The sequence below is a fragment of the Labrus bergylta genome, chromosome 6 (assembly GCF_963930695.1).
Source record: "Labrus bergylta chromosome 6, fLabBer1.1, whole genome shotgun sequence".
In the NCBI taxonomy this organism is placed as follows: domain Eukaryota; kingdom Metazoa; phylum Chordata; class Actinopteri; order Labriformes; family Labridae; genus Labrus; species Labrus bergylta.
Window position 1 is genome coordinate 7,413,396 of NC_089200.1, and position 17,565 is coordinate 7,430,960.

Genomic DNA, 17,565 nt, shown 5'->3' on the forward strand with positions numbered 1-17,565 from the left:
GTGTTTGTAATCCAACCAGACTGTTTATTATAGATGTAACACCTCCAATTTGTGTCTCTTGAACATGCATTTCCTGAATCAGCCTCAGCACTGACATTTGAGCACCAAGTAATAGTTGAGTAATTGAGAAAGCATAGTGAGCCATGGTATTATCCAACAAAAGCCTCCTGGCCTACGGCTAGAGAAAATCATTAAGGGCCAGTAAGCCCGTCAGTCAGCGATGGCCAGGCCTCTGCTACTTGCACATTATGTCGTTATTAATGCGATTTGAGTAAATGGGAAATTCAGTTCCTGTTTTGTCATCACATTTGACCAGCTGTTGCGACACTATTAAGCTCTTGTTCCCACTCTGACGTTCATACAGTATTGCTCAGCTGAAATCAATGACCTATTTCTGTGACCCAGTGGACAAGAGAGCCGGTTACACAGTCACTGAAATCTTTTTATTTTCAGTTTGCAAAGGACTGAAAAAAAGCCTTAATGAGATAAAATTGTGTTTTTGGCTCGGAGAAGGGGAACTCTTGACCTCGGAAATAACATTATTGTTGGCATTTTATGGAGAAAAACAATGTAAGGCCGCCAAAATATTGCTTGTTACATTCAAATCAAACCAGCTTAAGAAAGTAAATCTAGTCTTCTAGCATTGAATAAAATGGAAATCTAATTTAATGGATGTATTTAATGATAAAGCATACATTTGCAAATCCGCTGAATGTGCAAATGACCTCAACGTCGCAGCATATGTCGCTAATTGAGATCTCTTTCATCCCTAATATTGAAGACTTTGATAAATTATGGGAGCGCTAAAACGTCGTAAAGCCGTTTTTTTTCCTCCTCATTCCCCAAGATTGCGATATCAGCTCATTAAAACGACCCCTGAGACTGTTAACCCTTTCCTCTCAATCCCTCATTCTGTCCTTCTGCCATTCGTCATGGCCATGAATAAATCCCCCCATTCTGCATTTTAAGGCAGCTTTGAAACATCAATTATTGCTGGAGGTCCACCAGGGCTGGAATTTCTGCACCCCGCCCACCCTCCTCACATCCGGCTAATGCACCACGCCCACCCACGGCTCCACGAGGGGGGAAACAGCCCAACTTGATTATCAGTATTTAGCCAAAGTCAGGCTGCTGTGTCGCTCTCTAATTGGAGTGAAAATGTTCTAAATGAGACAAAAGCTCGTGTTCTTTTTCAGACAGTATTCATTTAGAGGAGAACAAAGGAGGATGTGGGGTTTCCAGCCCAGTCACACAGGGGATCTCAAGTGCCGATCCAACAAAAGAGCAATTAGATGGTGTTTCCACAGGGGAGGAAGACACATCCACAGACACAAAAACACACCTCCGCACATGCATGTTTTATCTCTACTCATTGACACACTTCTGGTTTGGCCGTTGGTCTCACACACACATCGACACATCGACACACTGCATACACACGGGTCCGTCAGGTCATGCTCGGCCGTCGTGCTCATATGGTAATGAGAGGGGAGACCGAGCTTATCTAAAATCCTCCAATCCAATTCTCTCTCATCCTCTTCCCCTGTCCATTCCCCTCCCATAACCCCATCCAAAAAAAAATACCAGAGTCAGACAGACTGCAGACAGTGTTTGTTTTCACAGGCTGGTACACAATTAGGAATCATAGCCCGATAGTCCATCAGAGGAGGACAACAGGCCGATGACAGCTAAGTCAGCTCGCTGTAAAACTAAAATCTCTGGCCTCAGGACCTGAATGTTACAAGTTTCAGCAGAATAACCTACATGGTTCATCTGTTGTGTGTTTGTGTGTACATGTGTGCATGTGATTATATGTGTGTGTTTTTGATAAGCTGATTGAAATGTTTTAATGTTTGTGCATTATGCATTCATTGTTGCAAATTTGTGCATGTGCATTTACGTTTGTGTGATTTTGATCATTCTGTAAGATTGAGACTGAGGAAAAAAAACATGATTTATAATGTATGGATGCATATGAGGGCTCATTGTTTTCAGTTTTTACTTATTCTCAAATAATAAAAAAAAAAGGGGGGAACAGGAAACAATATTGATTTTAAATAACATGATACAAATATAGGGAATCCCATAGTTTATTGAGTAGCTGAGAGGGGACCAATGTTGACTCGTCATTTAAGAGATGCGGAAACAACTCCTATAATATATATGGCATCTACATTATAGCACAATATTTAGTGTGTACTTGGAATCCTTGTATAAACTGTTTTCTTTCATTAGATCCCAATTTTTTTGCCCCCCTACATTCAAAGAATTAGCTAAATTGCCGACTAGAGTTTAGCTATGGCATATCATTTATCTTGAAGGGAGCACAGCTGAGCTTCTTCATCAATCAATCAGTATATCAGCCAATCAAATCACAAGTTAAGTCATTTTAAGGCACTTTAAAGGGAGAGCGGATTATATTATTTTTCGTGTTACCAATTTAAAAGAAAAATACCATCAAAAATGACCAATTATGTCAACAAAGATGTTTCTGTGGTACGACCTTTTTTAAATTATTTGTATTCATGTTTAAAGCATAACGAGCACCAAAGGATTCTCTGGACATTAAGCGTTTCCTGTGTCCACCATTTTTCTGCTCGTTTTAATTCACTTGCTCCACTGATGTGTCTCGCAGGTATAAATTGATTTAAACGGTTCTGAAATAATGAGCCCTCAGTACATGTGTGAGCGTGTGTGTGTGTGTGTGAGTGCTTAAAGCGCCGCTATGTGTCCCCTGGGCTGTGTTAACGCTCCCGCCGTGTGTTGTTGTTGTGTGTGTGTTAAACACATGCAGTCCCTATCCTTGCCACAGTGGTCATCGGATTGCTCTGCTCCGGCGGCTACCTGGTGTGGCGCAACTGGAGGCGCAAGAACACCAAGAGCATGAACTTCGACAACCCCGTTTACCGCAAGACCACGGAGGACGACGACGACGAGATCCACATCGGGCGGCACAGCGAGTCCATCGGCCACGTGTACCCAGCAGTGAGTGGCAGCCACAGTCAGCCGTTCATAGCGCTGCCTCTAGGGGGCGGCGTCACAGACAGCAACTCTCACTGGTACTCAGGGGCGCCGATGCTGTCCAGCGGCAAATGAGAGCAGCTGGGGAAAAAAAGTTGTGATGAAGGGATCATACACGGGAGGGGGAGGGGGGGGGGGTTGGAAATGCCCGTTTGTTGTTCAATGTCTGCCTGGTGGAAAGAAAGAACAGGCTTAAACACGCACACGCCCACATTCTCACACATTTGAATTCAAACACCAATCATGACACACACATGAGCCCTTCACCTGTACTTCACAAACACATTGTTTCACCTTCATGACCATTATCATACAGTACTTATGGTTATCCTTGTTGTCAACCTGCCATGCCATTTATTTGTACATTCTGTTGGTTTTTCAGGTTGTAGAAGTGTTTGTGTGTTACTTGGGAGACGTACACCCCCCCCCCCCCCCCCCACACTTCCTTATGACACTCCTTACTCAGATCATCTTTGTCACCGAGAGCCGCCGAGGCAATGGTTGTTTAGCAGCCTCAAATATGTACCACAGGGTAGCATTTTTTTCTTTGGAGAGGTATTTTGTGGTTGTTTCTTAAATACAATTCTTCTTGGCAAGGATGAAGGTTGGTAGGACATGTGACGGGGGCTGAGGCGTAAATAATAACTGCTGTCTTGTTGCAGTAAATATGAAAAAAAGAGGTGCATGATGGGTCTGTTTATTGGTAGAAGAAAAGAATAAACAAGAGATGTGCTTAAGGACGAAGAGCTTTACTGTCACTTCAGAAAGTTGACTTAATGGACAGCAGGGCAGAGAAGGAGACACTTTTGTTTTAGCGTTTTGATTATGAGAATTTAGAGTATCATCCTGATGTTGATTTTAGATGTATTTTTTCTGTTTTTGTTTGTTTTTCATATAAGGCATGACGGTATAAAAAAGGGAGCGCATATCAGAACTGATGACAGTCCAAAATTAAATTATTCATATTTTGTTTCAAGTGCAGAAACCAAAAATCTGTTGATTTCCCTTTGAAGCAGATTGAAACGTAGAAACTGTTCATGAAGCTGCATTTTCCCTCTGACTTCGAAAACAATGCCAGCGATTGATTTGTACTTCAACGCATCGCAGAGTGTGTCATCTTTCTTGTGACATGTATTGAATATATTTGTTGTTTAAGGTATCGGAAAGCGAGGGCAGCCTAAAAAGGATTATAGCTTGATAGGGGGGGGGGGAGTGGGGAGTGGGAGTCTAGCGCTTTGATCGGTTGGCATGGAAACACAGATTTCTTTGTGTTGCTCCAGAGAGAAAAAGAGGCAAGGAATTCTGGGTATCATTGGCATGGTGACAGTCTGGAGACGCACACATTTAAACACACACACACACACACACACACACACACACACGTGCGCGCACATGAAACAGGTGCACGACTAAGTCATATTAAGATTCAAGGTCGAATTAGCTGCCACCCTCAGTGAAGGGCTGCTGCAAGGGAACTCTACTCCCTCGCTCGTGTCTTGCAGGTTTATTATCTATAGCGTCTCTTTTATTGTCTGTCTTTTTCTTTCCTCTTGTCTTCTCCTCCTCTTTTCTTTCCTATCCTCTTCATCATGTTCTCGTCATATTTTTTTTTCATGGCAACGTGGCAACTTAGACAGCCAGGGAAATCAGGCTGGCATTATGTGGGCCAGACATTTAAAGCCGTAGGCAAGCATCCTGCATTCCTCGCGTATAGGCAGCCAGAAAACAAGGGAAAGAACAAGAATGGGGGTTAGAAAGAGGATACAAGGAAGGTCAGGGGAAAAAAGGAAGAGGATGGATGAATTTATCTTATGGGTGCCATCTAGGCTCAAATCTTCTTCTGGTTTCCGCCTTTGTTCTCTTTCTACCTCACTGTTTTTTTTCTTTCTCTCTCTCTCTCTCTCTCTCTCTCCTTCACCAGCCTTCTGTGGTAACAGTCTTTTTATCTGCTGTTTGCAGCGCGTGGCACTCAGTCTGGAGGATGATGGCTATCCCTGAGGGGGGGGGGGGGGGATGTATCCATCGCCGCCCTCCCTCCGTCCTCTCCTTCCCAATCCCATCCTGGCCCCTCCTCCTCTCACCACAGCCTCTACAGCACTACAACAAGGCCGGTACAACGCAGAGGAGAAAGACAAGCCTTCTTCCCTTTTTTTAAGGCACAGGGATGACATGTACTTCTTATGCCCCCTTGCTTCCTCCTCTTCTTCCTCGACATTACTACCACTACTAGCCACTTCTAGTTCCCCTAGTTCTAGTGAATTTGTTGTCCCTGCTTTTGCTCCCCTCTTCTCTCTCTGCCTCTTGTTGTAGCTGTAGTGGTGTGTGAATTGCTGCTTCATGATTTCTGTTCAAACTAACCTCATTACGGCTGCACATTGAAGGCTGTCAGGCCAACACAAGGGGAAATGCTGGATTTGATCATTTTCAATCCCTCATAATATGACTTTTTATTTATTTGTGTGCGTTTGCTATCATAAGTATGTCGTAAAAGTCTCTCAGTGCCGTACAAAAGGCAGACTTCTTCCCAAGGATACACAGTGGCAAAGGACGATATTTTTCTTCCTAGTTCCCTTTACATCTTGAGTTGACTCAACAGATATTTTAAAGGGGGGGGGGGGGGGGGGGATGTCATCCTTTTTCACGCCCTTCCTCTCATATGCGCCCCGTGACATATTGTATGAAGGCAGGCAACACTAAATATAGCCAAGGGGAAAGTAGACAGGAAGAAATTATGGGGTTGGCAGCATGTTTGGAGGTGATTTTGGGGTGAAAAAGTGATGCAGGATGTGTGTGTGTGTGTGTGTGTGTGTGTGTGTGTGTGTGTGTGTGTGTGTGTGTGTGTGTTTGTTTTTGAGGGGGAATAGGAGGATTTGTGCCACCAGAGGGTAGTGCCTCAGGGCAAAAAGCAGCAGTGCAGAAAAGACAAGGGATTATGGGTAATCCTCTCTCCTGGTGTCAGAGGTGTGCCCACAGTCGATAATGAACTTTGGATTGTTTATTTGCAGCAGGTGTCAGGAGTCACACATTTGTTCCTAGTTCTTTGATGCTGCCATTAATATTTAGGAGATGGAGCTCCAGAGTGTAACAAAGCATCTTCCTGAGATATGAAAATGCCCTTTTGAGTTCCTGAATTTGGAAACTTTCACTGCTGCCAAACAGAGTTGTTAGGTTTGTTTAACCAGTCACCCTACAACCATTGATTTCAGCAGCTTCACAGTACTACTCTGTGGGTTACATTCTAAAACAAATGTCTTTTTTTTTTTAGCCCCACTTAAATCATGGCTGTGTGTTCTCAAGAGGAGATGATGTGGAAAAGAGGAATCGCTTCCTGCTGTCACTGACTGTTCAGAGTGGATGTTAAGGGTCCTGTTTTGTTTGAGCAGATGAGAAATACGCCGAGGCTGACTGAGCCGAGCACTGATTTGATTTGAAGGCTGGATAGAGAGGAAACATGTAAACTAGTGTAAGGAGCTATCTTCCATTGGCTTGCCACAAACAAGCTTCCAGCCCGTTTAATCAGATAGAATTCATTCCCTGAGACAATGGCAATAACTGCTTCAAATGTGTTAACCAAAAGTGAACATGGCTCTTCTAGCCTGGATGTTGTTAAAAGCCACATTTCCATCAAGAGTTACTCAGGACTATTATTCCCAGGAACTTCTTTCAGTGCCTTGAAAAGTTCCTTTAGCCCAAGTCCCTTTACTCTCATGAAGTGCTACCCCTTTCACCTTTGACTGTAAAATAAAGTTATTGGTACTTTATTTAGTCCCAGGGCTCTGTAGTGTAAACACACTCAGTACCTTACAATAAAGTCCCAGGTTCTCTGAGAAAGTTCCTGTGGTGGAAAGGCAGCTCTTTTCTCAAGTAAACACATTTTAAAGCTCCTTTGAGGAGTTTAAAACTTGTGATAAAACAAGCTGAAAATAATTTTGGTGCCTCGTTTTGACCTGACATGAGGCCAGCAGCATACAGATTGGTTATTTCATTTATCTTATGAAACAGCCTGTGTTTACATTTACCACAGTAAATATTCTTGACAGGTAATGTATTTGAAAGCAGGGAGGAATTTTTGTTAAAAAAAACACTACTTATATATGTACAGGACCAAATCAGCAAAAAAAATAAAAATAAAAGTACCACATTGTCCATAGGGGGCGCCATAATCAACACAAACTTAAAGTTCCTCACAGGAGCTTTAAGGTGTGGAGATGTTATGTTTTCCAAACTATACATGCAACACTGGTCTTCCATGCTTGGATAAACACATCTGAATAATTTTGCATTTCAGCTGAGCTGAGCTAAAAAGTGCTTCTGTTTGTAAAATCCTCACTCTTCTCACACCTCTGATACGCGAGGAAAAAACTAGCAAAGAAACTCACAGAATGCAAACATTTAAGTCTTCCAACACACACTCAATGTAGACTCAGCATATGTCTTCATCTTATTATACAGACAGTCTGTGCATACAAACAAACAGCTGATTAATGGCGCTTATTATTCATGGTTCTCACTGTCTCCCAGAAAGGTTTACTCAGCGTAGATGCTCCGTTAACCCTCAGGGGAAGAGGAGAGACAAAGACAAAGGTAGGCAGGGAATGACTGCCAGGATTTAGACTACACCTGTGAGCAGGTTTGTGCCTGGGAGATGAATGGTGGGTCATTTGTTTTGGTTTCTGCCAATGTTGTATCGCAGTACTCAGTACATTCTCAGCTCAACTTCCTCAAAAAGAACGCCCCCTCCCCCTCTGAGCTTTGCACAGTACGGGGATTTGTATGTCGTATATGTGAGAGCTGGCATCTTAGGCACGAAAATGATATTCCTCCCCAGCACTGCACTCCTCTGCATCTGAGCCCTTTTCCCTTTAACCTTTCAGAGATGAAACAAAATAAAAAGCATTACACAGTGGGGAAGACCGTGACTCAGCTCAGCATGATCCTAGACTCGCTTGACAGCACCCTGCAGGGTCTGTGTTTTTTGGCAGAATTTGGGTATGAAAATGTATAAATTGACACAGCTACAATTTGGTCTCTACAGTGATCTTCTTTTTAATATCAACCCAGCGGTATGATGACTATGTAAATTGATTTTTATTTCTTGATCAACTTAAATCAAAGTCCTAAAAGAAAGATGAAAATGATGTAAGATGCTGAAAAGAGATGCCCCAGGTCAGATGTCTTTGTGAATTTTCGATGAAAGAAATCCCAAACACACAGTCAGTTCTGCACTCTGCAGAACTCTACACTTCCTTCATGCCCACATTTGCTGGTGGAGCTCCATAGTCAGAGTTTGAGAATAAATTGCTTATTTATTGAGGTGACTGAGCGTGGCATTGTAGAAAAGTTATTATTGCTGCAGTGTGAAGACAGATTGGCTGGTCCACTTCGAGGCCACCTTGAGAGAAGCTGCTTCTGCTGAAGGACTTTAAAAAGTCCAGAAAGGGACTTTTGACATTCATCCTATAGAAGGAGAAATTTAGACATCCCTGTTCCATATATTTATGTAGGCTACCGCTAAGGAGCTAATACGTGTGTGTATGTGTGTGTGGCTGTAAATGTACATCGCTCTTTAGTTTCTGTAATACTTGAAGTCTTTTAGTGTTGACCCAGTAACTGCTGCATTGTTGCACGTGCAACACAATATCTTGCACAAACTTATTTAACACTTAACCAGAAGTTTTACCATTAAAATGCAGACACTTTAGCTTGCTGTACTTTCTCACCTGGTTTTGCCAGTTTTTAAATAAAGGCAAATCCGATTTGAGAGGTGCTAACATTAAAGATCTGGAGGCAGTTGCACCAGCAGTTTGTTTAATCTAACTAAGATAGAGGTGACGGTGGAGAACAAATTATGTTTCATCCAAATTTTAAAGTGTACGTTTTTAAATTGAAAAAAAAAGAATGGTTATGAATATTTTCTTTGACTTGAGTCTTTCAGAGCTGAGCCTTTCCTTAAGTGTTAACATTTTAACTCAGTTAGGTAAACGTACCTAACTGATAGTGGACAACCTATTAGAGGACAACCCTAACCCTAAGGGGAGATCAGCGGGGAAATTAATAACATTTCTCAGAAACTATTTTGTACACACCAGAAACTATCCGGTAGGCATGAGAAGGTATTGCGTTCACACGTGATAGTTTCTGGTGCTAACGACAAAATATTGCATGCGCATATACTTTCGTCAAACTTCCTTGTGAGCATGAGAGACGCAACAGATACTTTCTGGTGTGCACCTGAATCTAATTTTCTGCCAATGTCTGGTTAGGGACTCTACCTTAAGTAGATTTGTGTTACTCAGAGGTTTGGAGGAACTTTATATACAAACTTACTGATGGATTAACAACAGTGTGTGCAACTTAAATCCTGGTTCCTGATAATATAGTACACTTCAGACTCATACACTGTACTGTACTCGTGACTATATTGCGTGAAGTCTTGATCGTGTAGTGATTTAACCTCTTTGTTGAAATCATACACTCAGAAAGACAAATAGGTCTTTATTTGTGTCAGGCAGGTTTTTATCACATTACGTCACCTCATGATAAGGTTATATGAGGTTTATTTTATGGGAAAGGTGTTACATTTTGAGAAAACTCTAACAGCCATGATAACCCATTATTTAATCTAATTATTGTATGCTCTAATTATAGTGTTCCTGATTTGCGCTCCCTGTTTTTAACCGTCCTGTTGCTTGTCCTTCTCGTCCTCTCTTTACTCTGCTAGTAGTTGTCTCCAATCTGTGTTACCAGAGAGTCTGACCCATGCTGCTTTAACCATGACACACTGACATGTCTCTAACTCCATTCACATCTTCCCACTGCTTCACTTCCTCCAGCACTCCAAAGTCTGACTGTAGTTGTTGTACTACTCAATTTTAGCTTAACCAGCTCAGTCTCTTTCCCATATTCTCGCCTCTACATCTACATCTACATCTTCATCACGGACATCTTTTCTTTGGCAAGGGCTATCAGTTTGTGGGTAGACAGATGTAAAAACACTGGAACAGCGTGGCAAACAACACATTGAAGGACTTGGGAGACCTGGGAGTCCCAAGAATGACGCCCCCAGAGCTGAAAATAAGAACTCCTTGTGAACCAGCGAACAGGAGGAGCATTCCCCCACAAAGACCATCAACAAGACCCCCCCATCCGGCTTCAGTTTTTGACTGTGGAAGAAGCCCTCATTGACTCTACCTGCCTGGAAAGGTTATCTCGTTGACCCACTGACTTTCCTTCAAAACCTGCTTCTTCTTATTATCATGTGTTTTTTGGACTGTTAGTCTGTGAGTTGTAGTTCTCTCTCTCTCTCTATCTCTATCTCTCTCTCTCTCTCCTTACTGAACTGTTTTCAGTTTCATATTTGATCTTCTTGATGTTTGATTACTTGAAGGGCAGTGTTGAGTCGCCTACATTTTTCTACCAGTCATTGTTAAATGAAGGGTTGGGGGGGGGGGGGGGGGGAGACAGCTGTGGGGACATTGTGAAATTTTTAAATGGGTTTGGATGATGACATACATGGGCAATATTTTGATGAATAACATCATTGTCACAGATGTGGACACTTTACTACGGCAGTGATTAAAGTTGGGAGAAAATCACCGCAAATATAACAAACTCTTAGCAGAAACGTCTACGTGCATTTGCTCATAGTGTTGCAGATGTGTCACCGCCTGCAAGGAAATCTCCAAACCCATCCGGGCCTCTGTCCATTCCACAGCCATACGACAGGCATTTTTTTACGCTGTTTGTTGCACAAAACTTTTCAAGAAGCCTTCTGCACTGTGTAAAGAGATACCGTTCTTAGGAGGGGGGAAATAAAAAGGGGGAGGGAGGGAGGGAGGGGGTCCAATGGTACAGTCCAGTGGTTTTGAATCGTGACTTGTAAATACCTTTTCATACAGCAAAAACTTTTTGATAATGTTTTAAATGTATCTGTAAAAAAAGATGTACATAAACCTCTGGGGTAAAAAGGAGTGTAGACTATATATGAATTTATTTGTACACAAGAGCACTGGATTTATTTACTACTTGATTGTAACTAAAAATTAATAATCTGCCAAAGTGTTTTCATTTTTTTTTCTTTCCTGTCCGTTCCATTTGTTTGTTTTCTTTTGCTTTTTAACAGCCTTGCAGATTTTTAGTGTTCATACTGTATTTAATTATGTTCAATAGGTTTTGTTGTTGTGTTTTTAAAAAACAAAAAGAAAGAGGAAAGAGGGGTTATAATTTTAATTTATTGGTGCCTTGTTTTGTGCTCCTGTAAACTTTTAGGCTACTCTTTCTGTTTTCTCTGTGTTGCGTGTCTGCGGGAGGGGAGGGGGGGGTCGTTAACTGGTGGGTTGGTACATGATGGGGTGGGGGGGGGGGGTTTCAAAATTTAGCTTCTTCTGTACTTACATGGATTATCTGTACTGTATGCCAAAATGGTCTCACTCACGTTTCTATGAAATCAACCTGTTGATAAATATCTCTATATATTGATATATTAAATTTATAAAAACTGTCCAACCTTTAGAGTTGATTCCTTTATTCCTTTTTCCCCCCTTGTGTTGCTACCTTCATGTGTTATTTTCACCAAGTAAAGATGGATCTTAAACTTCATCTTCAATTTAACCTGTATCCTTCCAAAAGAGGAAATGTGTCTCTTAGTCGGTCAGATAATAGGATATTGAGACATGCGCTCAATTACTAAGTTACAAAACATTCTAAATATATATAAACACACATAGACCTATAGAAGTCAAATGACATCTTGTCGATTAAATTAAACCTTAGATTACAATTTTCAGAAATCACAAGTAGAGAATAAGAACCTACTCAAAAAGAGAACTAAAGCCCCTGATAACAAGTCAACAAAAGCCTTCAAACTATTTAATTTAGAGATTTGGAGTAGAGATTGCAGATTTTGACTTGCTACTGTGCCATTTGTCAAATCTTTTGGCTGCATTAACTTCATGCAAAGCCTACAAAAGAAACAAAAGAATCACAGAATGCAACATCTTCAGTATGAAAATAAAAGATATCCCACACCAAACTTAATCAGGAACGTAAAAACACACACAGATAGGTCAGTCAAGTTAGCAAACATGTATAGCTTAGCTGCATCAGCTAGGTTATGTAGCGTAATTCATTTATTAAGATATTAAATCCTAATTATTCCTCGGGGCACCACCTTTAAAAATAAGGAAATTAATATTGCTTGTAGTAATTAATTAATCAATCAATTTCATATCTGAAGAGTAAGTTCCTGAGATGTTTAAACCAGAAAACATACAGACAAAGCTCTGAATTTTATGTGTAAAATTTATTATAGAAATGGTAAAACAATAAGGTATATAGATGAAACAGATAAAGAATATGATTCTTATGATCGGGATAATGCAATTATAACATACTGTATATGACATTATAATATGATATCTTGAATTCTAGTTCTTAATTCGTATGGTTAAATGTACATGTTTAGCAACGATATTAGACGCGGTACGGTTTTTGAATGACTTAATCAGCAAATGGGCTCTGAATAGACACGACCAATCTGATCTCTCAACACCCGCTGTGATACCAAACGCTCTTTCTGTGAGATGCGTTCGGATGAACTACGCCGATGGTCGTGTTTCAGTCTCCGACAAGTGGTTCTTTTCAGGGTTAGCCTACCAGAGAGGTCAATGGGCCAGATCAACTGCCGCAGCAGCTGGGTCGGAGCATGAAGCTAGGATGAAGAGGGCAAGGCTGTTCAACCATCATGGTCGCATCGTCTCAGCAGCTCCAAGTGGATCGAACCGGAAAAAATAGTCTTTTGATGCGTTGATTTCCAATTTAAATTAACCTGATGGCCATCTCGATGAATCTAAATTAAGAAATTGTCGTTCAAAATTGATGAGCAAAGACTTTGGAAAAGAAAGAGTTAAAAAGGCCTTGCTTTAGCCAAAAAGAATTGAAGTTTCAAAATGTGTGTGGGAAGTTAGAAAAGTTCAGCATGAATTGTTCCTACGGCACGATAGTTTAAAAGTTGTTAAAAAAAGTTAAAAAGAAAACTGAAGTGATTTGAAGTGAGCTGAACTCTTATCAGCTCCTCCGAGAGAGGGGGAACGAAAGGGTTACTCCCACTCCGACTGGTGGACATTGTTTTAATTAAACCGAGTTTACTCAATAAGATTAAGAATGAGAATCTAAACATATATACGTCACCATACATTCATTTCAATATTATGTCTATCAGATTCACATTAATGTAGGTCACATCATATATTTAGAAATACATTTCTATCACATTCAGATTGAGATGAAAATCACACCATCTGGAAACATCATCAGTTAATCCCAGCCTGTATGTTAACAATACAATGTTATACTTGTCTTAATAAGACATATTAATAATGTATGGAAATAAATTGGTGTCTTTAAATAACACCTTCTGTTACAAAGTATGATTATAACACCTCTAAATATATCATTATGAAGCTTAAGCATTCATGGAAACTCTAACAATATTGGCAATATTGCTCCACGTCAAATTCCTAATAAGGAATTAAACATTGGTCGAAAGTTTGTTAAGGCCAGTGATAATGTCTCACTATCAAATTGTCTGGACCTTGATAAGACTACCTCCTGGTGAGTAATGATACTCTCAGGCAGGATGTTTCAGGTGACCCTGTTGCAGTCCACAGCTCTGGAGGTCAGATTGCTGATAGCGGGGTGTTCTGGTTCCTGCTAAAAATTGTATTCAAGGTATTTTCCCAAAGCTTGTCTGAGAGAGACAGACTTTGTTCTTGGTAGAAAGTAAACAAGATGTAAATCAAGATGTTAATCAACAGTCCGTGAGTCCTGCAGGCAAGATTGTAAACAGGGCTGCGAATATCAGCTACAGTTATCTAGTGTTAGCTTGCTGCTAACATTAGCTTTGTGGGATGTTAGCTCTGAGATTGGCATTTGCTGAATTATAGTCAATCAATAATTATATACAAGTGAGTGGAAAAATTAGAATAATATTTTTTGAAAGGTGAGTTTGTTCTTTCTAGTGTTAGATTGGATTTGCTCATTTGTTTGTAGATCATAAACTTTTCATTATACTACACAGCTGTACTTTGACTCACACAGTTATTATTGCATGCTTGAATGTTTCAGTGTCTCGACCTTTTTTCACTTGAATTGTATGTGATCATATACTGTATTGAAGAGGCTTGATTTGGACTTGTTGCATGCCCTCAAAGACTTGAGATCTAGCTTGGACTTGAACTTGCAAAAAAAATATTTTGACCATCTCTCGGTTCATTGAATATACTGTTTTGACATATTTGGAAATCAATGGAAACAGTTTGCAGCTTTGTTGCATGGCCAAGCTCCCAAGTTCACCCACACAGTGTGTTTGTGGCTTATACGGTCTTTTTTTATTTCTGTTAAATTCAGACAAATTTTCCAACAGGGTTTCACAATCTGGAGAGCACATAACACCATCTTTCCTAAGACCCTTGAAAAGTAAAAAACACCATCATGCATCATGGGAGGTTACAAGATAGACTGGTGAGTGTTATCAGTAGGAAACAGAAAGTGAGTGGAATAATTGGAGTTTAAATTGAATAAAATTAAGCATAGTCATTAGCTGATGTAACCAGGTTAAAACTAAGTCTATTTCAGGCAAGTTACCCTGAAATGTTTTCCCAAATCTTCTCTAAGTTCCATGCTTTATTTAAGCAGATGAACAATTCTTAATGGTTAGTTTACCAGAGAGTGTCAGCCAAAGGAATTAGATGTTAAACTGTGGCGATGATGGACATATTTCCTTGTTTTTAAGTGCTACAATTCAAGTTATTTATTCTGCTCATAGCAAGGCTAATTCCATCAAAACAATTGCACCTGTTTCAGATGATATAATCAGAAATGTATATATTGATTTGTGTATATTGGGCATAAGTGTGGGAATAGAATGTCTGTCAATAACAGAGTGTAAACCCAAATTTCCCCTCTGGGATTATGACAGTATATTTAACTTTGGTCTGGAGATGTGAGTTGTCAATCGTGTCACAGGGATGATCTATAAATGGCACCTTTTTTTAATTTCCTTTTCATAATCACTAATACTAGAAAAGAAGAATAAACAGAATTGCGGCGTGAAGACAAAACAGGCTGACAGTAAAAAGAAAGAGTCAAAAGTAACAGGAGATATGTGTAGTCCCTGGAGGGTTGAGAGGAGTGACAGTTCACTGGGGTTTTGATGGATGAGCTTGCTGGGAGAGCTGGCAGAGGATATGGACACTCTTTGGCCTGACCATTGTTCCAGGGTGTCTGCTGCTCTTCATTGAAGATTCAACCCTGCCAGATCCTTACACTTTCATCTTCCCGAGCATCCCAGGAGTGAAAGGAGCTGGTTTCACTGCAGATTTGTGGTAAGTGAAGAATTCATGATGGATCAGAGGGTTATAGAGAAAAGGTAGGTCCGATTATCGCTTTATCTAAACTTGTTTTCTGCCTTTACTTTGTACATCAATACAGATATCAAGGTGGGTATTTTTTGGTATCCACTACATATATAATAATGGAATTTTTGAAAATACTTTTGGTTCACGTGCCTTTACTATTTATGTTGAAACCACCAAGAAAAACTGTTATTTAGGCATTACATACAGAGGATTCACGTGGATACAAATTTCCTCTTTTGTGTCAGCCAGAATGAATTTCAGACTTTTTATTTTACTTTAATCAAGGTACTGTATAGCATGTACCTCAAAAGCCACAGAAAATAAGGGGACTATGTTCATAAAGCAGTGGTGTGGTGTTAACGGGCTTTGGTCAAATAAAACTAGCACTTTTATCATGGAGACATGATTTGGTGCCCCGTGTGAGGCCAAAGGCGACAGTTGATTTTCTTTTTCCAAAGATGTTGTCTGTTTGTTTTTTTCTTTGAACAAACAGGCCAGCTGTACAACAGTAAATTACCTTTTTTACATACAAATTGATAAAGTCTGTTTGAAATGAAGACCCCTTTCTAGTGATGGGTTGAAAGACAGAGATAGATTTATGATAATACATAGATGTGACTTACACTTTTAGAGTTACAATCAGCAAGGTGGGGAGGTAATCTTATTCTAAATGTAGTCCATAAATGCTTTCCATTGCTAACGACTGTGGCTCAGTGTTAGAGTCAGCCATTACTCAACTGTTAGGTTGGCGGTTTCCATTCCCTGCTTCTGTAGTCTTTGTTATGTCTTTAGGCAGGGCACTGAACACCAAATTTCTCTTCATGTTATAGCCAGTAGTGTTTGAATGGGTATTTTGGGGATTAGTTGATCATGATAGGCACTTAACATAGCGTCCTCTGCCATCAGTGTTTGAATGTGACATGTAGTGTAAAACTGCTTTGAGTGGTCAGAGGACTACAAAAGCACGAAAAATTATCGTCCTTTTACCATTAAACATAAACGTACAGTGGATGCTTTTGTCAGGTTTAGGTCCCCAAACTACTTCATTATGCTGCTGACAAAAAGTTGTTATTTCCTACTGTTCCAACCAAAGATGCAGGAAACATTATGATGTCAATTTCCAAGTCTGACCTATACCCAACCAATTGTTTCATGGAATATAAAATGAATACGTTTTTAGATCACTCTCAGTGTGAATAAAGTTGGAAAAACTCTCACACACTCACTATCTTCCTTTTCCTGTGCTAAATGGAGCTCATGTCGAACTCCATTAGTTAACATTCAGAGTTAGTGAGGCGTCCAGGTGGCTGAGTGCAGAAACTCTTCTCTCTCCACCTGCCGCTTAAAAATGAATAAAATATTTTTGGAGCCCAGTATGACAACTCCACTTATGAAAATTATTTTGGAATTGTACCCAGCTGACCTCAGTGGGCTCACCTTCTCATGATAGAACAGTTCTGTAAAATTGAGGCATAATTGCAGCTGAAATTTTCAATTACACCTATAAAAGATTATAAAAATGTGCACAAGGGTTAAACCATAGACTGTGTTGAAAGATGGATGGCACAACTTTTTCCTGAAAGTGAAGCCAAAATATTCTGACATCCTGCTATTGACTTGCTGCAGTATAGGTTATAAGCCCCGCCTCCTCCATGTTAAAAGATTGAGAATGGGTCAAACTATGAAATCAAAATACACATCAAATAATTATATAGACATTTTTTCTATAACATTGATTGTGTCATCAATGTTAGTCCTTATCATGATGATTTACGTTCAATGTTTATGTTTATGTTGGTTATTTTTCTGAAAAGTTTACTTTAAATATTGATGCTTAAGAGAGCGGATGTCATAATTGACAAATATGTCTCGTGTGGTGCTGTGTGCACCGAATAAGCGGAGAAGAAGAATAGTGAAATAGGATAGCATATTAACACAAAAGTAATTCAACTTCCCGTAAACATGAGTGTCTGCTTCAAACCGACACAAGAATCGGCTATGTGGTATTGCTGTCATTTTGGCGTTTTATCAGAACATTAAATATCTGTTTTTATTAGTGGATGTTGCAGGTCTTGGCTCCAAATGTCAACAGAGCAATATGTCACTGCCCATCAGTGGGTTAAATTGT

General features: G+C 40.1%; 1 protein-coding gene across 4 annotated transcripts in view; it reads left to right on the top strand.

The window, feature by feature from the left end:
• The window catches only part of lrp8 (low density lipoprotein receptor-related protein 8, apolipoprotein e receptor), a 181,571-nt gene extending 174,601 nt beyond the window's left edge, over window positions 1-6,970 (top strand). Inside the window, exons 18-19 of one of the 4 annotated variants that reach the window (XM_020633707.3) lie at window positions 2,795-2,985; window positions 4,981-6,970. In XM_020633707.3, the coding sequence (XP_020489363.2) occupies window positions 2,795-2,985; window positions 4,981-5,019 (230 nt within the window). In that variant the 3' untranslated portion in view covers window positions 5,020-6,970. Of the gene's footprint in view, window positions 1-2,794 lie in introns of all 4 variants that reach the window. The other 3 variants (XM_020633708.3, XM_020633705.3, XM_020633706.3) reach the window with 3 other exon arrangements.
• The last annotated feature ends 10,595 nt before the right edge of the window (window positions 6,971-17,565 follow it).